The following is a 24,532-nucleotide window of genomic DNA, read 5'->3' as shown; positions in this document are numbered from 1 at the left end:
CCTTTGGTCTTTCATGGATTTCAATGCCATTGAATGTCAAGGGGAGATGGTTAGATTCACTCTTGTTGGAGATCATCTTTAGTTGACACTTCTGTGTCGCAAATGTTACCTGTCACTTATCATCCCAAGCCTGCATGTGGGAATGAATTGTTTTGGTATCTGAGGAGTCGTGAATGGTCCTGAACACTCTACAATCATCAAAAAATATCCTTACTTCTGACTATATGATGGTGGGAAATCCATTGATGAAGCATCTAATATGGTTGGGCCTTGAACAATATCCTGAAGGACACGAGCAGTAAAGTTCAGGGGCTGAGATGATTGGTCTCCAACAACGACAACCATCTTTCACTGTGCTGGGTATGACTCCAACCAGTGGAGAGTTTTCACCCTGATTCTCAATGACTTTAATTTTGCTAGGGCTCCTCGATGTCATACCCAGCCAAATGCTGCTTTAATGTTAAGGGTAGTCACTCTCATCCAACTTCATGAGTTGAGGTCTTTTGTCTATGTTTGTAGCAAGGCTGTAATGTGGACAGAGGCCAAGTGGCACTGGTGGAGTCTAAACTGAGTGTCAGTGAGCAGGTTATTTCTGTGCAAAGGCTGCTGCGTAGTACAGTTGATGACACTTTCCATCACTTTGCTGATAATTTAGATTAGACTGATGGGGCTGGGTAGATGCCAGTATTGTAGAACTTTGGTTTGGATATGACTAATTCTGGAACAAAAGTCTTCAGGACTATCGCTGGAATGTTGGCACGGCGCGTAGCCTTTGCAATCTCCAGTGCCTTCAGCTGCTTCTTGATGTCACATGGAATGAAGAAAATTGACTGAAAACTGGTATCTGTGATGCTGGGGCCTTCCAGAGGAGGCTGAGATGAGATGCCCTCGACACTTAGGGCTGAAGGTTGCAGTGAATGCTTCAGCTTTATCTTTTGCAGAGATGTGCTGGGCTGCCCCATCATTGAGGATGGGGATATTTGTGGAGCCTCCTCCTCCAGTGAGTTGTTTAGTTGTCCATCACCACTGATGACTGGATTTGGCAGGACTAGTGAGCTTAGACTTGATCCGTTGATTATGGAATCACTTATCTCCGTCTATCGAACGCTGCTTCCACTGTTTGGCATACATGTAGGTCATTGTTGTCGCTTCAGCAGATTGACACTTCATTTTTAAGTATGCCAGATAAGGTTCCTGGCATGCACTCCTCCACCCTTAATTGAACCAAGGTTGGTTGATCTCTTGGCTTGATGGTAATGGTAGAGTGAGGGATATACCTGGCCATGAGGTTACATATTCTGGTTGTATTCAATTCTGCTGACCCTGTTGTCCTTGCCAGACTGCAGATCCTTGTTCTACGCATCTACCACAGATCTCAATGTGTTTTCACAACTGGAAGATCTACATTTGACATTATTTTCTCAGTGTGACAGCTGGAAGAGAAATGCCATCAACAAAGGAAAGGACAATGTGTTGGGGGTTACCATTGACCAGAAACTCAACTGGACCAGCCATAAAATTACTGTTACCACAAGAGCAGGTTGAGGCTGAGAATTCTGCAGTGAGTCACTCACCTCCTGACTCCCCAAAGCCTGCCCACCATCTACAAGACAGAAGTCAGGAAAGTGATGGAATACAAACCATTTGCCTGGATGAGTGCAGCTCCAACAGCACTCAAGAATCTCGCTACCATCCAAGACAAAGCAGCCCACTTGATTGACATCCCTTCCACAAACATTTGCTCCCTCTCCCACCGAAGCACAGTGGCAGAAATGTGTACCATCTATAATGCACTGCAGAAACTCTCCAAGGCCTTTTTGACAACATTTTTTACTTGTTGCCTCTACCATATAGACGGACAAGGGCAGTAGATACCTGGAAACACCAACATCTGCAAGTTCCTTTCCAAGCGACACACCATCCTGATTTGGAAAGATATCGCCGCTCCTTCACTGTCGCTGAGATAAAATTATGGAACACCCTTCTTAACAGCACCGTGGCAATACCTACATCACATGCAGTGGTTCAACAATGCAGCTCACCACCACCTCAAGTACAAATAGGGATGAACAATGAACACTGGCCTAGCCAGCGATGCCAACATTCCAGGATAGGAGTTTAAAAAAACTGCCTTCAGAAATCTCAACAAGGCAATTAACCATGTGAGCAGAGGTGGTATGTTTAAATGCTGGAGAGAATTGAGCTGCTTAATGTGATCTCCTCTCTCCCTGACAACGTGGTGGGTAAACTTAGCTAAGACAGGTCAACATTGGAACCCTTTGAGATCCACAGTGGAGTTAAACAGAGTTCTGCTCTGGCACCAGAACTCCTTGTCTTACTCTTCTTTGCTGTAGTCCTGTGCCCTCTGGCCTTCATATTGAGGGACACCTGCAGCATTAACTAGTCAGACTGAGTCTGTATGGAATGTTAATATGGCATCGTCAGTGTAGGGCAACTTTCTGACTTGGCAGGGCATCACGGTGGCGCAATGGTTAGCACTGCTGCCTCACAGCACCGAGGACCTGGGTTCGATCCCGGCCCCGGGTCACTGTCCGTGTGGAATTTGCACATTCTCCCCATGCCTGCATGGGTTTCACCCCCACAACCCAAAAGATGTGCAGGATAGGTGGACTGACCATGCTAAATTGTCCTTAATTGGGGAAAAAAAAAAATTGGGTACTCTAAATTTTTTTGAAAACTTTCTGACTTGGCATACCTTTGTCTTGGATCTCAGGTAAGCTGAATGTCTTTCCGTCAGTTCCTATGCAAGTAGGCACCCCTTGTAGATGACCTGAAGGCTTATAACAGCAGCAAAGAGAAGAATATGCCGAAGAGTGTGGATGCCAGATCACAATCCTGTTTGACCTCACTGTGAACCTCAAATGGTTCCTAAGCTGTCCTGCTATAACTGCCCTAGAAACAGGAGATCACACGGAGCAGCTTTGGCAGGCTGCCAATTTTCTCCAGCAGCTTAAATAGACCATCTCTGGTCACATGTTTAAAGGCTTTGGGGCGATTGATGAATGCATTATAGAATGGTCTCCTTTGTTCATGGCATTTTTTAAATAGCTGCTGGACTGAGAAGATCATTTCAGTTGTTGATCTTACACATTGATAAACCACATTGGGATTCTGAGTAGATCTGTTCAGCCAGGATCTGCAGTATGACAAGTGCAGTACAGGCAAATACTTTACCCACAATGTTTAGCAGGGAGATGCCTCAATCACTGTTGCTGACATGGGCACAATCTTTGCACCATACACATCCTGGGGGAACGTACTCCTCCCTCCAGCAGAAATAAAGAAGTTTGAGCAGATGCTATAGGAATACTGATTTCCGGTGCTTGCTTAGAAACACTCCGGTTTTCACTCCGGCATCGGGACTTAGTCTCCCGATGGGAGAATTGCGCCCATGATTTCTCGTTTGGATTGGATTTAATTTGGATTGGATTTTGTTTATTGTCATATGTACCGAGGTACAGTGAAAAGTATTTTTCTGTGAACAGCTCAACAGATCATTAATTACATGAGAAGAAAATAAAATAAAAGAAAATACATAATAGGGCAACACAAGGTGCACAATGTAACTACATAACACTAGCACCGGATGAAGCATACAGGGTGTAGTGTTAATGAGGTCAGTCCATAAGAGGGTCATTTAGGAGTCTGGTGACAGTGGGGAAGAAGCTGTTTTTGAGTCTGTTCGTGCGTGTTCTCAGACTTTTGTATCTCCTGAAAGAAGTTGGAAGAGTGAATAAGCCGGGTGGGAGGGGTCTGTGATTATACTGCCCGCTTTCCCCAGGCAGCGGGAGGTGTAGATGGAGTCAATGGATGGGAGGCAGGTTTGTGTGATGGACTGGGCGGTGTTCACGACTCTCTGAAGTTTCTTGCAGTCCTGGGCCGAGCAGTTGCCATACCAGGCTGTGATGCAGCCTGATAGGATGCTTTCTATGGTGCATCTGTAAAAGTTGGTAAGAGTCAATGTGGACATGCTGAATTTCCTTAGTTTCCTGAGGAAGTACAGGCGCTGTTGTGCTTTCTTGGTGGTAGCGTCGACGTGAATGGACCAGGACAGATTTTTGGAGATGTGTACCCCGAGGAATTTGAAGCTGCTAACCATCTCCACCTCGGCCCCGTTGATGCTGACGGGGTGTGTACAGTACATTGCTTTCTGAAGTCAATGACCAGCTCTTTAGTTTTGCTGGCATTGAGGGATAAATTGTTGTCACTGCACCACACCACTAGGTTCTCTATCTCCCTCCTGTATTCTGACACGTCGTTATTCGAGATCCGGCCCACTATGGTCATATCGTCAGCAAACTTGTCGATACAGAGTTGGACCCAAATTTTGCCACGCAGTCGTGTGTGTACAGGGAGTAGAGTAGGGGGCTAAGTGCGCAGCTTTGCGGGGCCCCGGTATTGAGGACTATTGTGTAGAAGGTGTTGTTGTTTATTCTTATGATTGTGTTCTGTGGGTCAGAAAGTCATGGATCCAGTTGCAGAGTGAGGAGCCAAGTCCTAGGTTTTGGAGCTTTTGATATGAGCTTGGCTGGGATTATGGTGATGAAGGCAGAGCTGTAGTCAATAAATAGGAGTCTGATGTAGGCGTCTTTGTTGTCGAGATGCTCTAGGGATGAGTGTTGGGCCAGGGAGATGGCGTCTGCTGTGCACCGGTTGTGGCGGTAGGCGGATTGAAGTGGGTCAAGGCGTTCTGGGAGTATGGAGGTGATGTGCTTCATGACCAACCTCTCGAAGCACTTCATTGTGACATAGTTAAACAATGTTGACTTTGATTTGCTAAGTGCCCTGTTAACATTTCTGCAATAAGAGATTCCAGCATTTTCCTGACTAGCCTATAGTTCCCTGTTTTTTTCTTTCCCTCCTTTCTTAAATAGTGGAGAACATTTTCTAACCTCTAATCCTCTGGAACCATTCTAGAATGAAGGGAATTTTGGAAAATCATGAGCAGCTCATCCACTATCTATGCAGCTACCTCTTACATAAGATGCACGCCGTATAGACCGGCCCTTCAGACAAATCAGTCGATGCCTTTTTGAACCCTTGGATGCAGATCATCAGGTCTTGGAGATTTGTTCGGTTTTATTCTCTCAAGTTTCTCCGATACTTCTTTGCCGATATTCATTACTGAAGTTCCTTACTCTTATTATCCCCACGGTTACTCTCTATTTCTGGTATGTAATTTGTGTCTTCTACTGTAAAGGGCTGCTTAATTGCTTAATCTGCTTAATCTGTAGCTCATTCCAACAGCCATTCTTTATTATAAATCTCTTTAGAAATTGACACCATATAGAGTTGCTACCACAACCCCAATATGGTCAGTTTGCCCAGAGTACAATGGACAATGAGACTGAGAACATGCGTTCTGCATTGCTCAATTTCACCCTAGCTAAGACACTTATGGAGTTTACCTTTGTGGAAGTTTTGGTTGTGAGTTTGTTACCGATGAGTTATAGTTTTGTGGAATTTAAACCATAGTGGTATAATCCTCATGTGGTTTTCACCACGGTATTGGTCTCACATCAGTGTGGTGAACAGTTTAATAATACATGCCAGCAGCATCTGCCCGATTTCACAACATTAAATACCTCCTTTGAAGTGTCTCATAATTTTTGATAATTATGTTTACGAGTCCAGGACACCCTTACCTCTCCTGCACTGTAACTGCGCAGACGCTGCAGATGTTGTCTATGCGTTAAATGGTTCGGCAGCCGTCCATTTTGAAGTGGAAGCCGAGGGTCAATAAATGTTGTTGCTCGACTGTTGTGATCAACAAAAAATGACTGGAATGGAGAACATTTCCGTTAGGAGAGTGGCATTCCTCTATAACAATGCACCATTCAATTAATTCAGGTATGTTACATGGTATGAAGAAAATGCTTCAGTGTAATCTATTTAAACCAACATAATGGATTCAAATACATTTTCTTATCCAACAATTTATGGAGGCGAAGAGGAAAAAAAAAAAAAGAGATGTGGCCCGTAACTTCTATAGATTGGCAACGGAGTTGGATTGCCACTCGCTCGTAGTTCCTTACTTGGAAATCCAGCTACTCCTATCTCACCCAACCTTCTAACTCAAGCCAAGTGAGATCTGTGTTGTGGAGCGCAATCCTGAGGCCTTCAGCCCAGAGGTAAGGAGGACACGCCTTTTTTTATGGCACTAGCCGCCCTAAAGCAGATAAGTTTAAAGGTCAAGCCACTTTGAGCAGCCAGGGACAAGATACGTTTCTAAGGTAGGTGACCGGGGTTTAGAGTGGGGTGGAGGATGTGGCAGGTGGCCAAATGTGTGGGTGGGGCACAGTTAGTTGTGGGGGTGCAATCAGGGGGAAATCCCATGTGGGGTTGGAGGATCCCGTGGGCAGTCAGGGGTTAGTTGAAGGGTGGAGAGGGCAGTTGGGGTGTGGGGTTGTTGTTGGGGGGGGGGGGGGGGGGAGGTCCCAAGAGCGGTTGGGGTGTGAGGATATAATCAGGTGTTGGAAGGGTAGTTGGGGGCCCTGTGCCAGGTTGGGGAAGTTTGGGTGGGTTACTATAGTTACCTAGAAGCTACAAGTGGTTTTAGATTTGGGGATCTATTACTGTAACACGGTTGAGCTAGCCATAATTTGTGATATAACTCGCATTTTTGGATGGCTCCCAGTAGAGGGCAATTGCCCACCGAAAGCTTTGAACTTCCCAGGCAATTGCTCAGCAATTCTTACCTGTGAACCTCCGAAGTGGGGGAGGTTACCCAACGCATTTTTGGGGTACCCCTGGATATACTTTTCCAGAACCTGTAAGCTACAGGCCAGATTTTTTGAATTTGGAAATTGTCAGCATTGTTAGGTTTTGTACACAAGTTGAAGACATTATCAAATTTCTCTTCCTGTTATTATTTTTAAAAATAAATTTAAAGTACACAATTCATTTTTCCAATTAAGGGGCAATTTAGCGTGGCCAATCCATCTACCCTGCACATCTTTTTGGGTTGTGAGGGTGAACCTCACGGAGACACGGGGAGAATGTGCAAACTCCACACGGACAGTGGGCCAGGGCTGGGACCTCTGCGCCGTGAGGCAGCAGTGCGGACCACTGCGCCACCGTGTCGCCCCTCTTCCTGTTATTATAATCTAGGAGTAACCTGCTTGAAATAATTGGATCAAAGCCTCTGTTAAAGTAATGATGTAAAAGTGAATATGACAACATTGTACAAAATATATAAATTTACATACTATATAAGATTTGCAGCACAGAAACTGGCCATTCATCCCAACTGGTCCTTGCCAGTTCTTATGCACCACACAAGCCTTTCTCAACTCTTTGGGTTTTTTTTCCCCCTTATGTATTTAGCAGCATCCTTAATTTTCAGTTTACTTTCTGTAGTTTGGTTTAATAAATACATGCCCATATACGTGCATGTACACACTTACACATTATGTATACGTACATGTACACATACACATAAATGCATTTTATAAACCCTTTCTCATTCAAACTCCGAGGAACAGAGGAACAGGTATTTGCTGAATGAGCCTGTTCTTTTTTAAAAAATATATATTTATTAAAGTTTTTTAACACAATTTTTCTCCCTTACAAACAATAACCCCCCCCCCCCCCCCCACCCTCGTAACAAAAAAAAAAGAGAAATCGCGCAGAGCAAGATATATACATGGCAAAATGATATATTTACACAGCTTTGTACACTGGCCCTCATCCGTACATGCCAGTTTCCCCAACCCTTCATGTTATCTCTTGCTCATCCACCCTCCCAGGCAGTCCCCCCCCCCCCCCCCCCCCCAGGACGTCCCCTCCACCCCCCCCCCCGCCCCAAGGTTGCTGCTGCTGCTGACCGACCTTCCTCTAACGCTCCGCGAGATAGTCTAGGAACGGTTGCCACCGCCTGTAGAACCCCTGCACAGACCCTCTCAAGGCGAACTTAATCCTCTCCAACTTTATGAACCCAGCCATATCATTTATCCAGGCCTCCAGGCTGGGGGGCTTTGCCTCCTTCCACATTAGCAAGATCCTTCGCCGGGCTACTAGGGACGCAAAGGCCAGAATGCCGGCCTCTTTCGCATCCTGCACTCCCGGTTCGTCCACTACTCCAAATATTGCTAGCCCCCAGCTTGGCTTGACCCGGACTTTCACCACCTGAGATATTGCTCCCGCCACTCCTCTCCAGAACCCCTCCAGTGCCGGGCATGACCAAAACATATGGACATTGTTCGCCGGGCTCCCTGAGCTCATCTGTCCTCTACCCCAAAGAACCTACTCAACCTCGCCCCCGTCAAGCGCGCTCTGTGGACCACCTAAAATTGTCCCGAGTGGAATACCTGTCCTACCCATCCCTTTCTTAACCTGACCTGGTCCGCCACCTTCAGATGTGTCTCTTGGAGCATGGCCACGTCCGCCTTCAGTCCCTTTAAGTGCGCAAACACTCGAGCCCTCTTCACCGGCCCATTCAGGCCCCTCACATTCCACGTTATCAGCCGGATTGGAGGGGCTCTCACCCCCCCCGCCCCCCCCCCCCCCCCACGCCCCGCCGACTAGCCATCTTCTTTTCTGGGCCAGTCCCGTGTCCATGCCTCCCTCACCCTCCAGTCCCCCAGAGGGAGGACCCCCGTCCCGAACACCTCTTCTGTGTCCCATTCCCTTTCGGCCAGTGCAGCAGCAACCCTTCCCCCCCCCCCCCCTTCCCCCCCCTCCCCTCCCCCCGCTAGACCCCTGTCTAGCTTTTTTGCTCCCCCCATGTCACTCCCGTAAGTCAGCTGACGCCTGCTGACGAATGAGCCTGTTCTACCATTCAATGAGATGGTGGTTAATCTGTGGCCTAATTCCATGTACTCCACTTTGCTCCAGAAGCAGCACGGTAGCACAGTGGTTAGTACTGCTGCCTCACAATGCCAGGGACATTGGTTCAATTCCAGTCATGGGTGTCTGTCTGTGTGGAGTTTCCACTTTCTCCCCGTGTGTGCGTGGGTTTCCTCCGGGTGCTCCAGTTTCCTCCCACAGTCCAAAGATGTGCAGGCTCGGTGGATTGGCCATGCTAAATTGCCCATTAGTGTCACAAAGATGTGCCAGTTAGGTGGGGTTACGGGGGTAGGGTGGGGAAGTGGGCCGGAATAAGGTGCTCTTTCAGAAGGTCGATGCAGATTCGATGAGCTGAATGGCCTACTTCTGCACTGTAGCGATTCTCTGAACCCTCACTACCTCTGGTTGACAAAAATCGGTCAATCGCAGTTTTAAAATTCACAATTAATCTTGCATCAATTGCCATTTGCAGCATAAAGGAATGGTGGCACAATGGTGCCTCACAGCAGCAGGAATCCGGGTTCAGTTCCAGCGGATGCTCCGGTTTCCTCCCACAGTCCAACAAAGATGTGTGGGTTAGATGGATTGGCCATGCTAAATTGCCCTCAGTGTCCAAAGATGTGCAGGTTAGGTGGGGTTATGGGGATGGGGGGAGGGGGGGTTGGTGTGGACCTAGGTAGGGTGCTCTTTTGGAAGGTTGGTGCAGACCAGATGAGTCGAATAGCCCCTTTCAGCACTATAGGGGTACTATGGATTCCTTGGAAATTCTCCTAGTTCCCTTGTAACCATGGACGCATGTCAATCATGAGGTGTGTCAGTACATTTAGCCCTCTGACTCAACAAGTAATGATGATGCACGCATGAATAAAATGGAACCAATGTCATATGAATTACTTGCATGTGATATTTAAATTTGAAAAATAAACACTGTTCCACCTTTGTGCTCTCAATAAGTCTTATGTTAATAAGACTTATGTTAACAATGGAGTTGGGGAAGAAAATTTTGGCTGTGACGCAGAATCTCTCTGAGACTCTTTTATAGACCCCCCGTAGCTGCAGCATTGTCAGCTGATGGCGGGTTTAACCACTGGAAAGCGCCCCTACTACAGAATCGCACGTGTTTCCTGTACACTCCAAAAGCACTTTAAATTTTAATTGTAATTGTGTGGAAAACAGAAAAAAGCATGTGGAAGTGATGAATGCTTCTGATTACTCCGTCAGGAATGTCACACAACTGACAGAATTCCACCCAGTTCCCTTTGGGCTTCCATTGTTTCTGCCTTTTCATTATTTAGAAGATGCTGATGTTTGTTGATTATAAATTAGACAATTGAACATAGAACAGGACAGTACAGGCCATTCGGCCCACAATGTTGGGCCGATCATTTATCCTAATCTAAGATCAACCTAACCTACACCCCTTCAATTTACTACTGTCCATGTCCATGTGTCGCTTAAATGTCCCTAATGACTCTGACTCCACCACCTCTGCTGGCAGTGCATTCCATGCACGCACCACTCTCTGTGTAAAGAACCAACCTCTGACATCTCCACTATACCTTCCTCCAATCACCTTAAAATTATGTCCCTTCGTGTCAGCCATTTCCATGCCTCTCATCACCTTGTACACCTCTATCAAATCATCCTTCTTCGCTCCAGTGAGAAAAGCCCTAGCTCCCTCAACCTTTCTTCATGAGAAGTCCAAGCAGCATCCTGGTAAATCTCCTCTGCACCCTCTCCAAAGCATCCACATCCTTCCTATAATGAGGCGACCAGAACTGGCCAAAATATTCCAAGTGTGGTCTAACCAGGGTTTTATAAAGCTGCAGCAAAACCTCGCGGCTCTTAAACTCAATCCCTCAGTTAATGAAGGCCAACACACCATATGCCTTCTTAACAACCCTATCAACCTGGGTGGCAACTTTGAGGGATCTATGTATGTTGACCCCATGATCCCCGTTCCTCCACACTTCCAAGAATCCTGCCTTTAACCCTGTATTCAGCATTCAAATTCGACCTTCCAAAATGAATCGCTTCCCATTTACCTAGGTTGAACTCTATCTGCCACTTCTCAGCCCAGCTCTGCATCCTGTCAATGTCCTGTTGTAACCTGCAACAACCCTCGACACTATCTGCAACTCCACCAACCTTTGTGTCATCGGTAAACTTACTAACCCACCCTTCCACTTCCTCATCCAAGTCATTTATAAAAACCACAAAGAGCAGAGGTCCCAGAACAGATCCCTGCAGGACACCACTGATCACCGACCTGCAGGCGGAATACTTTCCATCCACTACCACTCGCTATCTTCTTTCGGCCAGTCAATTCTGTATCCAAACAGCCAAATTTCCCTGTATCCCATGCATGCTGACTTTCTGAATGACCCTACCATGGGAAACCTTATCAAATGCCTTACTGAAATCCATATACACCACATCCACTGCCCGACTTTCATCAATGTGTTTCGTCACATCCTCAAAGAATTCAATGATGCTTGTGAGGCATGACCTGCCCCTCACAAAGCCGTGCTGAATATCTTTAATCAAACTATGTTTTTCTAAATAATCATAAATCCAATCTCTCAGATTCCTTTCCAGTATTTTGCTCACCACAGACGTAAGACTGACTGGTCTGTAATTCCCAGGGATTTCCCTATTCCCCTTCTTGAACAGAGGGGAACAACATTCGTCTCCCTCCAATCATCCGGTACTACTCCAGTAGAGAGTGAGGACACAAAGATCATCGCCAACGGCGCAGCAGTCTCCTCCCTCGCTTCCCGTAGTAACCTTGGGTATATCCCGTCAGGCCCAGGGGATTTATCTATATTGATGCTTTTCAAAATTTCCAGCACATTCTCCTTCTCAATATCAACCAGTTCGAGTCTATTAACCTAGTTCACACTGTTCTCATGAGCAACAAGGTCCCTCCCTCTAGTGAATACTGAAACAAAGTATTCATTTAGGGTCTCCCCAACGTCCTCAGACTCTAGGCACAAGTTCCCTCCACTATTCCTGATCGGCCCTACTCTCACTCTGATCATTCTCTTATTTTCTCACATAAGTGCAGAATGCCTTGGGGTTTTCCCTAATCCTTCCCACCAGGGCTTTTTCATGCCCTCTTCTAGCTCTCCTAAGTCCACTTTTACGTTCCTTCTTGGCTACCTTGTAATCCTCTAGAGCCGTGCCAGATCCTTGCTTCCTCAACCTTACGTAAGCTTCCTTCTTCCTCTTGACTAGAAGCTCCACTTCTCTTGTCAGCCAAGGCTCCTTCACCTTACCATTCCTTCCTCGTCTCAGTGGGACAAAACTGTCCAGCATTCGCAGCAAGTGCTCCTTATACAACCTCCACATTCCTGTTGTGCATTTCCCTGAGAACATCTGTTCCCAATTTATGCTCCTCAGCTCCTGTCTAATAGCAGTATAATTCCCCCCCCTCAATCAAATACCTTCCCATACTGTCTGTTCCTATCCCTCTCCATGACTATGGTAAAAGTCAAGGAGATTCAAATTGGATGACCTCACCTTTGCCACAGTTTTGCCCACTCACTTTTTTCATCAATCTCTCTTTATAATTTTATGCTTCCAGCTATATTGCTTGCAATGCCACCAATCTGTATGTTGTCAAATTCTGATACCTGGCTTTCTATTCTATCATCTAATCTGTTAATAAATATGATGAACAATTGAGGCCCCAACACAGATCCTTATGGGACACCACTAATCGCATTCTGCCAAGAATATCTTCATACATAGCACTGGTTAGCATTGCTACCTCACAGCTCCAGGGACCCACGTTCGATTCCAGCCTTGGGTGACTGTCTGTGTGGAGTTTGCACACTCCCCCATATCTGCGCGAGTTGCCTCCGGGTTCTCCGGTTTCCTCCCACAGTCCAAAGATGTGCAGGTTAGGTAGATTGGCCATGCCACATTGCCCTTTAGTGTACAAAGATGTGCTAGTTATGTGGATTGGCTGCGCCAAATTGTCCCTTAGTGTCCAAAGATGTGCAGGTTAGGTGGGGTTGTGGAGTAGGGTGGGTGAGTGGGCCTAGGTGGGTGCTCTTTCAGAGGGTCAGTGCAGACTTGATGGGCCAAATGGTCTCCTTCTGCACTGTAGGGATTCTATTGATTGACCTATGGATGATCAACCCTTCTCATTATCCCTACCCGTCACTCATCCAGGTCAACTAGCTAGGTCAACAATTTGCCTTCAATTCTATGAACTTCATCTTTAGCTAACAGTTTCTTTAAGTGGGGCTTAAAATGCCTTCTGAAAAGGCATATAAACAAAAGAACAAAGAACAATACAGCACAGGAACAGGGCCTTCGGGCCTCCAAGCCTGTACCGGTCATGATACCAACCTTTGCCAAAACCCTTGGCACGTGATATATTCCTGTACACTGGTCACCTCTGTTGAAAAATTCAATAGGTCTCTTCAGGCAGATTCTTGACAAGGTGAGTCAAATATACAAGGGGTAGGTAGGAAAGTACAAGCCACAATGAGATCAGCTATGATCTTATCAAATGGTGGAGAAAGCTCGAAGGGCCGAATGGCATGCTCCTTCCCCTCATACATATGTTCAAATGCAAGCACGATCTATCCTTTACAAATCCCTGTTCTCTGATCAGCTGGAATGAAGAACTTGTTGTATGAGGAACGTTTTAGGACTCCTGGTCTGTACTCATAGAATTTACAGTGCAGAAGGAGGCCATTCAGCCCATCGAGTCTGCACTGGCTCTTGGAAAGAGCACCCTACCCAAGGTTAACACCTCCACCCTATCCCCATAACCCAGAAACCCCACCCAACACTAAGGACAATTTTGGACACTAAGGGCAATTTATCATGGCCAATCCACCTAACCTGCACATCTTTGGACTGTGGGAGGAAACCGGAGCACCCGGAGGAAACCCACGCACACACGGGGAGGATGTGCAGACTCCGCACAGACAGTGACCCAAGCCAGAATCGAACCTGGAACCCTGGAGCTGTGAAGCAATTGTGCTATCCACAATGCTACCGTGCTGCCCACAAGAACATACGTAGTCGGCAGGGGTTAAACTCGTTGGAGTTTAGAAGGATGAGAGGGGATCTTATTGAAACTTACAAGATACTGCGAGGCCTGGGTAGAGTGGATGTGGAGAGGATGTTTCCACTTGTAGGAAAAGCTAGAACCAGAGGACACAATCTCAGATTAAAGGGATGATCCTTTAAAACAGAGATGAGGAGGAATTTCTTCAGCCAGAGGGTGGTGAATCTGTGGAACTCTTTGCCGCAGAAGGCTGTGGAGGCCAATTCACTGAGTGTCTTTAAGACAGAGGTAGATTGGTTCTTGATTAACAAGGGGATCAGGGGTTATGGGGAGAAAGCAACAGAATGGGGATGAGAAAATATCAGCCATGATTGAATGGGGGAGCAGACTCGATAGGCCGAGTGGCCTAATTCTGCTCCTATGTCTTATGGTGTTGAGTCATCTTTCCTTAATTATAGACTCTAACAGATTTTAGGCTAACTGGTCTTTAATTCCCCGATTCCTCTCATCCTGCCCGACACTGTTCTAAATATTGACTGACATGAGCAATTTTCCAATCTACTGCAACAATTGCTGAATCAAAAGAACTTTGAAAATTTATAATTAAAGTATCTATTCCCCAACCTCTTCTATCAATTTTCACACGATGCTTCATCTCCAATCATCTGTCAAACTTCAGTTAAAGCAGCTTTTGTGACGTACTATAGCCATTGCTTTTAACTTTCCAATTTAATTCTTCATGTGTCTAGTGGTGCTGTCCAATAGGATTTCAATGCTGACCAAACTTGTGACCGGGGGCGAAATTCTCCGGAAACGGCGAGATGTCCGCCGACTGGCGCCAAAAACGGCGCAAATCAGACGCGCATCGCGCCGCCCCAAAGGTGCGGAACTCCGCATCTTTGGTGGCCCGAGCCCCAACATTGAGGGGCTAGGTCGGCGCCGGACGAATTTCCGCCCCGCCAGCTGGTGGAAAAGGCCTTTGTTGCCCCGCCAGCTGGCGCGGAAATGACATCTCTGGGCGGCACATGCGCGGGAGCGTCAGCGGCCGCTGACAGCATTCCCGTGCATGCGCATTGGAGGGAGTCTCTTCTGCCTCCGCCATGGTGGAGACCGTGGCGGAGGCGGAAGGGAAAGAGTGCCCCCACGGCACAGGCCCGCCCGCGGATCGGTGGGCCCCGATCACGGGCCAGGCCACCGTGGGGGCACCCCGTGGGGCCAGATCGCCCCGCGACCCCCCCAGGATCCCGGAGCCCGCCCGCGCCGCCTTGTCCCGCCGGTAAGGTAGGTGATTTAATTTACGCCGGCGGGACAGGCATTTTAGCGGCGGGACTTCGGCCCATCTGGGCCGGAGAATCGAGCGGGGGGGCCCGCCAACCGGCGCGGCGCGATTCCCGCCCCCGCCGAATATCCGGTGCCGGAGACTTCGGCAACCGGCGGGGGCGGGATTCACGCCAGCCCCCGGCGATTCTCCGACCCGGCGGGGGGGTCGGAGAATTTTACCCCATATTCACCATATTCACACGTGATACAAAATAGATGAAATGTTAATAAAACAAATGTGCAAACGTTTGAGGTTTTAAACTGTCAGCAATCAAGATTGATATACTCACCGCCAGAGCCAGGAGGTGAGATTCTCCCAGCACTGGGCCGGGCCAGAGAATGTCCACAAATGGGCTACGCCGTCCCGACACCAGCCATTGATTCTCCGCAGAGCCATTGGCGCCCGCGTGGTTGGCGCGGCGCCGGTCGCGGGCCGCTCTACGCGGCCGGCCCACCGATTCTCCGGCCCATCTGCGAGCGGCCGCAAGAAAAGAGCCGAGTCCCGCCGGCGCCGTTCTAATCTGCTCTGGGCCGACGGGACCTCGGCGTGGAAGGGTCGGGTGGTGGCCTGTGGGTGGGCGGGGGGTGGAGGGAGAGGGGGGGTTCCGACCCCGGGAGGGGGGCTCCTATGTGGCCTGGCCTGCGATCGGGTCCCACCGATCGGCGGGCCGGCTTCTGTGGCTGGGGGCCTCCTTTCCTACGCGCCGGCCCCTGTAGCCCTGCGCCATGTTGCATCGGGGCCAGTGCTTTGAAGGAGGCCACTGCGCATGCACGCGTTGGCGCCGGCACCACTGCGCATGAGCGGATCCCGCGGCGTACAGTTCACGCCGGGATGGGAGGCTGGAGCGGCATGAACCGCTCCAGCGCCGTGCTGGCCCCCTGTAGGGGCCGGAATCGGTACTCCCAGCGGCCCGTTCACGCCGTCGTGAACGTTTCCGACGGCGTGGACACTCTGCCGCCGAATGGGAGAATCCCGCCCAGGAGAACAGCTTCAAAAGGATTTTCAATGTAATGGTTCCAGAAGGCAAGACAGTTGTCAAAGGGTGGTGACAATCTGTTAACTAAAGTGAATTTTCTGACATTGTGCTCCGTTTATTCCCAAAAATCAAAGATACATTTCCTCAAGTGTAAGTTGTCCATATTTTATCAAGATTTATATATTCGGAGACTCAAGTACAGAAAAGAATCAACAAATCTCTATGTATCGGCTTCTGCACTCTGACCCTTGCCCGACTCTTACACTCTGTTGCCTGCCATTAACAAACACAATGTCTAGACACTGAATGGACCTTTGGTTCACGGCTAAACTCATGCAACCTGTCAGGCCAGTAGTTCGCTATTCATTTCAATCACTTATTTCAATAGATCTATTAAGATGAAGGTTGAACACATTTGGATGTTGTTGCACTGCCTCAGCTTGCCCAAATTGTCATTTCATCCCCCCTTGCAGCCATGCAGTGCTGTTCATTACTTATGTACCTCAACTGTTTTGCGAAAACTGTCAACTTCAGTTAGAATTGTCATAATATACATCTATGTATACAATGGAGTGCAGACAGGCAGTGATTGACACACAGGATGACCAGTAAGCACACAGAACAGAGTAGCCAATCACCAGACAGGACACGACCACTATAAAGCCAGAGGGCACCAGTTTTCCCGCGCTCTCGGGACCCAGCCTCTGAGACAGTCAGAGTTAGTGAGCTGGCCAGTGCAAACACCATGTGGTAGCTAGTAAGTCTGGTTCGGCTTACATCAGGTCTCCAGTCAAGTCAGCATAGTGTCAGCCCACAGTTGAACATGTATAATAGTTTAGATGTTAAATAAAATAGTGTTCAATTTTATCAAGTCTGTCTCTCGCTACACTGCATCAAGTGCAGTCCACATCAACCCAGCCTACCCAACACATCATGATACCAGTGAGTGATGCTGAAAATTGACGGACCTACCTTGAGTGAACCAGCATTGACTAGCAAACAGACGGACTTACCTTGAGTGAATTAGCGTTGTCCTGCAAACAGCCATCCGGTGACATGGAAAACGTCCGCCCTCCTCCACAGCTCCGCATCGCCGGCAACCTCGGTGCAAATTGGAAGATCTTCAAACAAAAGTTCCAACTCTATCTAGAAGCCACCGACCTCGAGGCCGCATCGGATGCCAGGATGATCGCACAAATCCTTTCCACAGCCCGGGACCACGCCATCCACATCTACAACTTCCTTACATTCGCTGAAGGCGAAGACAAGACGAAATTTAAAACAATCTTACTGAAGTTCGACAGCCGCTGCGACATTGAGGTGAATGAGAGCTTTGAACGGTACGTTTTCCAGCAGAGGCTTCAGGGGAAGGATGGACCTTTACAATCCTTTCTGACCCATCTCTGCATCCTCGCGCAGTCAGGTAACTATGACTCGACCACTGATTCCATGATCCGGGATCAGATCGTTTTCGGGGTCCACTCCGATTCCCTTCGCCAGCAGCTCCTGAAAGTCAAGCAGCTCACCCTCACCATCGCCATCGAAACGTGCGTTCTCCATGAACATGCTGACAATCGGTACTCCCACATCAGGGCGGCAGAAACGACAAAGCTAACCTCCCATGAGGAGGAACGGGTGCAGGCCATCGCTCAAATGCAGGGCCTAAGTATCGACGAGAGTGGCCATTCCGCGCCCTTTTCCGGGCCCCTGTGCATGTGCGCCACGACCGAGGGGGACGGCGTGACCGACGACCAGACTGCGCAGGTGCGTACGTCGTTCGACCGCACTGCGCATGCGCGATGCCGCACAGAACGCGCTGACGTTGGCGTCATGACGTGTCCGAATTGTGGCTCCGCCCATTTAAAGCGGCAACGTCCGGCAAAATCACGACGGTGTCTACAGTGTGGCAAACTTGGCCACTACGCAGCCCTTTGCAGATCTGCTCCACTGCCCAGCATCCAGCGATCCCAGCCGCGGCGCAGAAGCATCCGTTCAATACAGCAGGCCATGCCAGACTCCGACCCCGACAGCCCAACAGATCCTGATGCTGCCTGCCTCAAATCTCCATACCGGGTGGGCATCATTACGAAGCATGCGCTGCCTTTCTCCAAGACAGCGAAGCACGTCCCGATCCTCAGCGTGGATCCCGACGATGAGTGGTGTGCTGTCCTCACAGTCAACAAAGCTTGCATCCAGTTCAAACTGGACACCGGCGCATCGGCGAACCTCATCTCCAAATCCGATCTCGACACCATCCGCGTCAGACCAAGCATTCTTCCACCGGCCTGTCAGCTCCTTGACAACAATGGCAATGCCAGAGCTGCCAGTGGCTCATGCCAACTCGGAGTTTCCAATAAGTCATTTAAAGCGATTTGAGGTCGTGGGACCTGACAGAGCATCCCTGCTCGGTGCTCGGGCCTGCAAACTCCTGAACTTGGTTCAGCGAGTCCACACCATGTCACCCTCACAGGCGACGGCCTCACCTGATGAGAACTTCCAGGCTGAAATTGATGACATCATCACGCAGTACCACAGCGTGTTCGACGGAATGGGCACACTCCCATACCGATACAAAATCATGCTCAGACCGAATGCCACCCCTGTGATCCACGCACCACGTCGGGTGCTGGCACCCCTCAAGGACCGCCTCAAGCAGCAGTTACAGAACCTCCAGGACCAGGGCATCATATCAAAGGTCACAGAATCCACGGACTGAGTCAGCTCCATGGTCTGTGTCAAGAAGCCGTCAGGGGAGCTTCGAATCTGCATCGACCCCAAGGATTTAAACCGCAACATCATGAGGGAACATTACCCGATACCGAAATGAGAGGAGTTGACCAGCGAGATGGCTCATGCCAAACTCTTTACGAAGCTAGACGCCTCCAAGGGGTTCTGGCAAATACAGCTAGATGCATCCAGTCACAAGCTGTGCACATTCAATACCCCACGTTTCGATGGTGAGGATGAGCTGCTACTGCTACAACCGGATGCCTTTTGGCATCATCTCTGCCTCAGAGGTATTTCACCGCATCATGGAACAGATGATGGAGGGTATCGAGGGGGTGCGCGTTTATGTTGACGATGTCATAATCTGGTCCACAACTCCTCAAGAACACATCGATCGCCTCAAGCAGGTATTCCACAGGATCCATGAGCATGGCCTCCGACTCAACAGAGCCAAGTGCTCGTTTGGTCAATCAGAAATTAAATTCCTTGGTGACCACATCTCGCAGCAAGGCGTGCGGCCAGATGCTGACAAGGTCTCGGCGATCAACGCCATGAAGACCCCAGAGGACAAGAAGGTGGTCCTCCGCTTTCTAGGGATGGTCAACTTCCTCGGGAAGTTCATTCCCAACATGGTGGCACACACCACAGCCCTCCGCCATCTCGTCAAAATGTCGATGGAATTCCAGTGGCTGCCCGCTCATGAGAACGAATGGCGTGAGCTGAGGGCAAAATTCACCACAGCCCCGGTTCTGGCGTTCTTCGACCCTACCAAAGAGATCAAAATATCCACTGACACGAGCCAGGACGGTATTGGGGCAGTGCTCCTCCAACGGGATGACTCCTCCTCATGGACCCCAGTTGCATATGCCTCCAGAGCCATGACGCCCACTGAGCAACGGTACGCTCAGATTGAGAAGGAATGCCTGGGCCTCCTGACGGGAATCGACAAATTTCACGACTATGTGTATGGCCTCTCAAAATTCATGGTTGAGATGGACCACAGGCCATTAGTCCACATAATCCAGAAGGATTTGAATGACATGACGCCTCGGTTACAACGAATCCGTCTCAAGTTACGCCGCTATGACTTTGAACTTGTCTACACGCCAGGCAAAGAACTCATTGTTGTAGATGACCTTTCCAGGTCTATCACCAGACCGTGTGAACAAACTGACTTTGTCTGCCAAATCAATGCACAGGTGCAATTGTGTGCCTCCAACCTTCCGGCCACTGATGAGAGGGTCATCCAAATTCGTCAGGAAACGGCCAAGGATCCTCTGCTACAGTGTGCGATGCAGCACCTTACAAATGGCTGGCAGAAGGGACAGTGTCCCCAGTTGTACAACGTCAAGGACGACCTGATGGTGGTGGACGGCATCCTCATGAAGTTCGATAGGATTGTGATTCCGCAGAGCATGCGAGCTATGGTGCTCGGCCAACTCCATGAGGGTCACCTGGGGGTCGAGAAATGTCGACGCAGAGCTCGAAAGGCAGTCTATTGGCCGGGCATCAGCCAGGACGTTGATAACACGGTCCTTAACTGCTCCACGTCAGAAATTTCAGCCAGCGCAACCCAAAGAAACTCTGCAGCAACATGAGATAGTGACCTTCCCATGGTCCAAAGTCGGTGTTGACCTTTTCCACGCCAAGGGGCGTGACTATGTCCTCCTGGTCAACTATTTCTCCAATTACCCTGAAGTGGTGAAACTGTCTGACCTCACGTCGAAGGCGGTGATTAAAGCATGCAAAGAAACGTTTGCTAGGCATGGGATACCGCTCACGGTAATGAGTGACAACGGTCCCTGTTTTTACAGCCAGGAATGGTCTGATTTTTCCCGCCTATACAACTTTCGTCACGTAACCTCCAGCCCCCACTACCCGCAGTCAAACGGAAAGGCCGAAAAAGGGGTCCATATCGTCAAGAGATTACTATGCAAGGCTGCAGACTCAGGCTCCGACTTCAACCTGGCGCTGCTGGCATACAGAGCATCCCCACTGTCCACTGGGTTGTCTCCCGTGCAGATGTTCATGAATCGCACTCTGCGAACCACGGTTCCAGCCATCCATGTTCCAGACCTTGACCACCTCACGGTCATACAAACGATGCAGCAGTCTCGGGCCGAACAGAAATCAGCATACGACGCTCATGCCACAGATCTCCCCGAGCTTGTCCCAACTGATCGTGTTCGTGTGCAATTGCCTGACGGCGGCTGGTCCGCCACAGCTGTGGTGGTCAAGCATGTGGCCCAGAGATCATTTCTTGTCCGCATGGCTGATGGCTCCTTCCTACGACGCAACAGATGGACGCTGCGCAGAGTTCCACGCCCACCACCTAACCATGATGTCCCACCTCACACAATGCTTCCTCCGGACGTGCCCTACCACGAGGCCACCGATCTACCAGCAATCCTGCCGACCTCTGCGACCACCGCATTGGCGGCGGTCCCGCCTTTCCAAGTGCAGGCGGCTCTGATCCACCCTTGAGGTGGTCAACCAGAATTCGTCGCCCGCCGCAGAGACTAAACTTATAGATTGAACTTTTGCACAACTGTGTTACCTTATCGTTTTGACCTCTGTAAATATCGTTGTTACCATTTAATCTGCCCTATATCTACACTAGCGACACCTTCCTGTGTACATAAGGTCGTTTTAGCACATTCTGTGTATAGTCATGCACATATACACATCCACACGCACCTTAATATTTATTATCACAACACACACAATACAGAACAAAAAAAAAGGGGGGAGGGGGGAGGTGTCATAATATACATCTATGGATACAATGGAGTGCAGACAGGCAGTGATTGACACACAGGATTACCAGTAAGCACACAGAACAGAGCAGCCAATTACCAGACAGGACACGACCACTATAAAGCCAGAAGGCACCAGTTTTCCCGCTCTCTCGGGACCCAGCCTCTGAGACAGTCAGAGTTAGTGAGCTGGCCAGTGCAAACACCATGTGGTAGCTAGTAACTCTGGTTAGGCCAGTATCAGATCTCCAGTCAAGTCAGCATAGTGTCAACCCACAGTTGAACATGTATAATAGTTTAGACGTTAAATAAAATCGTGTTGCATCTTTTCAAGTGTCGGAGATCTGTCTCTCGCATCAAGTGCAGTCCACATCGACCCGGCCTACCCAACACATCAAGAATCACCCGTCACTAGATTTGGAATAAAACTTTGAGAACTACCAGACCCCTAGCCCTGTTTTAATAGCACAGAGCAGTTCTGCAGTTGTAAATGCATAATCATTTAGAAACATCCAGAAAGAAAAGGAACAGTGTAGGGAACCATTGGCAGACTATTTTTTTTGTTCCGTTGAGCAAGTGACCCTTCCAGAAACTGAACTGACAAAGATAATCGTTGTCCAACAGATATGTGACTTCATCCTAATGGCAAACTTAGTCAGTTAGGGACATATGACAAATCGCAGTCAAAAGAATAACACCCGTGCTCAGACATACTACTGTGACTTTAACACAACTGACTGGATCCATGTGGCGAGTGTACTGGACAACGCTGTTCTAGTATTAGTGTAGATTGTTATGAATGTGAGGGTTTATAAGATGTTTATGTTTAAAACTGTCTTCTTTTAATTTAAGGTAAAATGGAATAAGTAACCTCCTAGTAGTTCTGTCTGATGACAAGCCGATATGACCTGGTTGCCATGGGAACTGGGGACCTAGGTGAAGCCCGATTGAAGCCCAAGTGTCAGCTTTCACACCTGAACACAAAGGGAGGAGCAGCTGGCATTGCTGTGAGGAGATTAACAGATTCTCAGATTTACTAACTCAGAGACCCTGGACAGAGAGTGAGAGAAACAGCCAGGGAAATTGATTGTTCTCTATTAGCCACCGGGCCAAAATGCAGGTGGGAGCACATTCTCTGGTTGAAGCGACAGAACCTATGCAAGTTTAAAGACACTGCTAACCGTATCTACGTGGGTGTCACCCCCACAATCCTAAAGGATGTGCAAGGTAGGTTGATTGGCCACGATATATTACCCTTAATTGGAAAGAAAAAGAATTTGCTACTCTAAGTTTATAAACAAAAGGCACTGGAAGATTCACCCTAATGTGGTTAGAAAACAGAAACATCGGAGGGGTACACATTGGTAGAAGTCAATTTAGAGGTTCTCAGATTCATTTTCTGCAATTGGGAATGCCACACGCATGGTCCCCTGGTTGGGAGCGCCGCAACGCTTGGCCCTACGACCCTCCCGACACCTGCCCGCGACCCTGGGTTTGAAAATGACTGCTCTCGGGTATAGTGACCATAGTAATGTAGAATTCAAAATTCAGTTTGGGGGCGAGAAAGGAGTCCCACACTAGCGTTCTGGAATTAAACAAAGGTAATTACATAGGCACGAGGTCAGATTTGTCCTCAGAGTGGGCAGGAAGGCTAAATGGCTAAGATCTGGTATGTCTCTCTTGTGGGGACCATGAATTGGATTCAATTTGAATTGGTTTTTGGAGCAGGCAAGGAGTTGGATTAGGGGTTCGTCCCTGGCCACACTGAGCTCTGGCTTTGTAACTCTGAAAAAGTAATTTAAAAAAAAGGTAGGACAGCTGATGAGCAGTGGAGATGCTCAATGTTTAAGGAGATGCTCAATTTCTCACACCTAAAATATATTGCAGAGAGGAAGAAAGACGGCAAAAGGGGTAAAAAGGCATCCATACCTAACGACAATATAACAGCAAAACGTTAGTTATACCATGTTGCAAAGGTCAGTGGCAGGCTGGAAGATTGGGAAACTTTCTTAACATAAACAAGGGTTACTAAAAAAGTAATAAAAAGGGCTAAGGTAAATGGGACGAGAAACATATCAGCCATGATTGAATGGCAGAGCAGACTGGATGGGCCGTATGGCCTAATTCTGCTCCTACGTCTTATTAACCCTTTTGATGAGCACTGGACATTACGACTCAGTGGAATAGGGAGAAACAACCCCATTGGAAGTCTTGAGTAACTTTGAACGGAGTTCTGTAAAGAATGTAATTCTGCAGAAAGGTGGTGTAATGTGCAATCGAGGGATGGGGCTTCTGAACGTGTTATGAAGTCAAGGGTCTTTCCTGTAGTTTAGTGCATCTTTAGTCAATGTTGATTTTAGTTTGTTACAGTAAAAGCCTAAAAACATGTAATCTTGGGACGCAATGTGGCCCATAAATCATGTACACGGTTAGCCACGCCTCGTGAAATCTAACGGGATCTTGCGAGACGTCACGATCTGGATCCCGCCAATTGTGCGGCTAATCTGCACATTAAATTACTGCATTAAGAAGCACTCTGATATGCACTGGCCAGAGATCCCAAGACGCAGGATCTAACCCCTGTGCCTCGGAGACGCCGAGCGAGCACTGGTCTCCACAAACGGGTACCAATATATCGGCACTGGTGGGGGGGGGGGGGGGGGGGGGGGTGGGGGGGGGCGGGGTAGGGAGTCTCCCAGGGGATCGGGAGCCACTGGATGTTCGGGCTCCAGCAGGTTGGAACCCTTGGCTACCCCGATGTCCCCTGTACCAGAGTTCCAGGCTTGGGTCATTGTGTATGAGGAGTCTGCACGTTCTCCCCGTGTCTGCGTGGGTTTCCTCCGGGTTCCTCCAACAAGTCCCGAAAGACGTACTGTTCGGTAATTTGGACATTCTGAATTCTCCCTCGGTGTACC

The 24,532-nt window shown here is 48.7% G+C and overlaps 1 protein-coding gene across 4 annotated transcripts in view; it reads right to left on the bottom strand.

Moving 5' to 3' along the window:
* Positions 1-24,532, bottom strand: part of LOC140425013 (E3 ubiquitin-protein ligase HECW1-like) — an 856,744-nt gene that overhangs the window by 246,554 nt on the left and 585,658 nt on the right. For all 4 annotated transcript variants that reach the window (XM_072508780.1, XM_072508779.1, XM_072508783.1 and 1 more), the window contains one exon: positions 5,667-5,801. In XM_072508780.1, the coding sequence (XP_072364881.1) occupies positions 5,667-5,801 (135 nt within the window). The remainder of the gene's footprint in view (positions 1-5,666; positions 5,802-24,532) is intronic.

This window comes from Scyliorhinus torazame, chromosome 6 (genome assembly GCF_047496885.1).
Source record: "Scyliorhinus torazame isolate Kashiwa2021f chromosome 6, sScyTor2.1, whole genome shotgun sequence".
In the NCBI taxonomy this organism is placed as follows: Eukaryota; Metazoa; Chordata; class Chondrichthyes; order Carcharhiniformes; family Scyliorhinidae; genus Scyliorhinus; species Scyliorhinus torazame.
The sequence above is the reverse complement of the archived record's forward strand: the minus strand, read 5'-3'. Positions and strand labels throughout refer to the sequence as shown.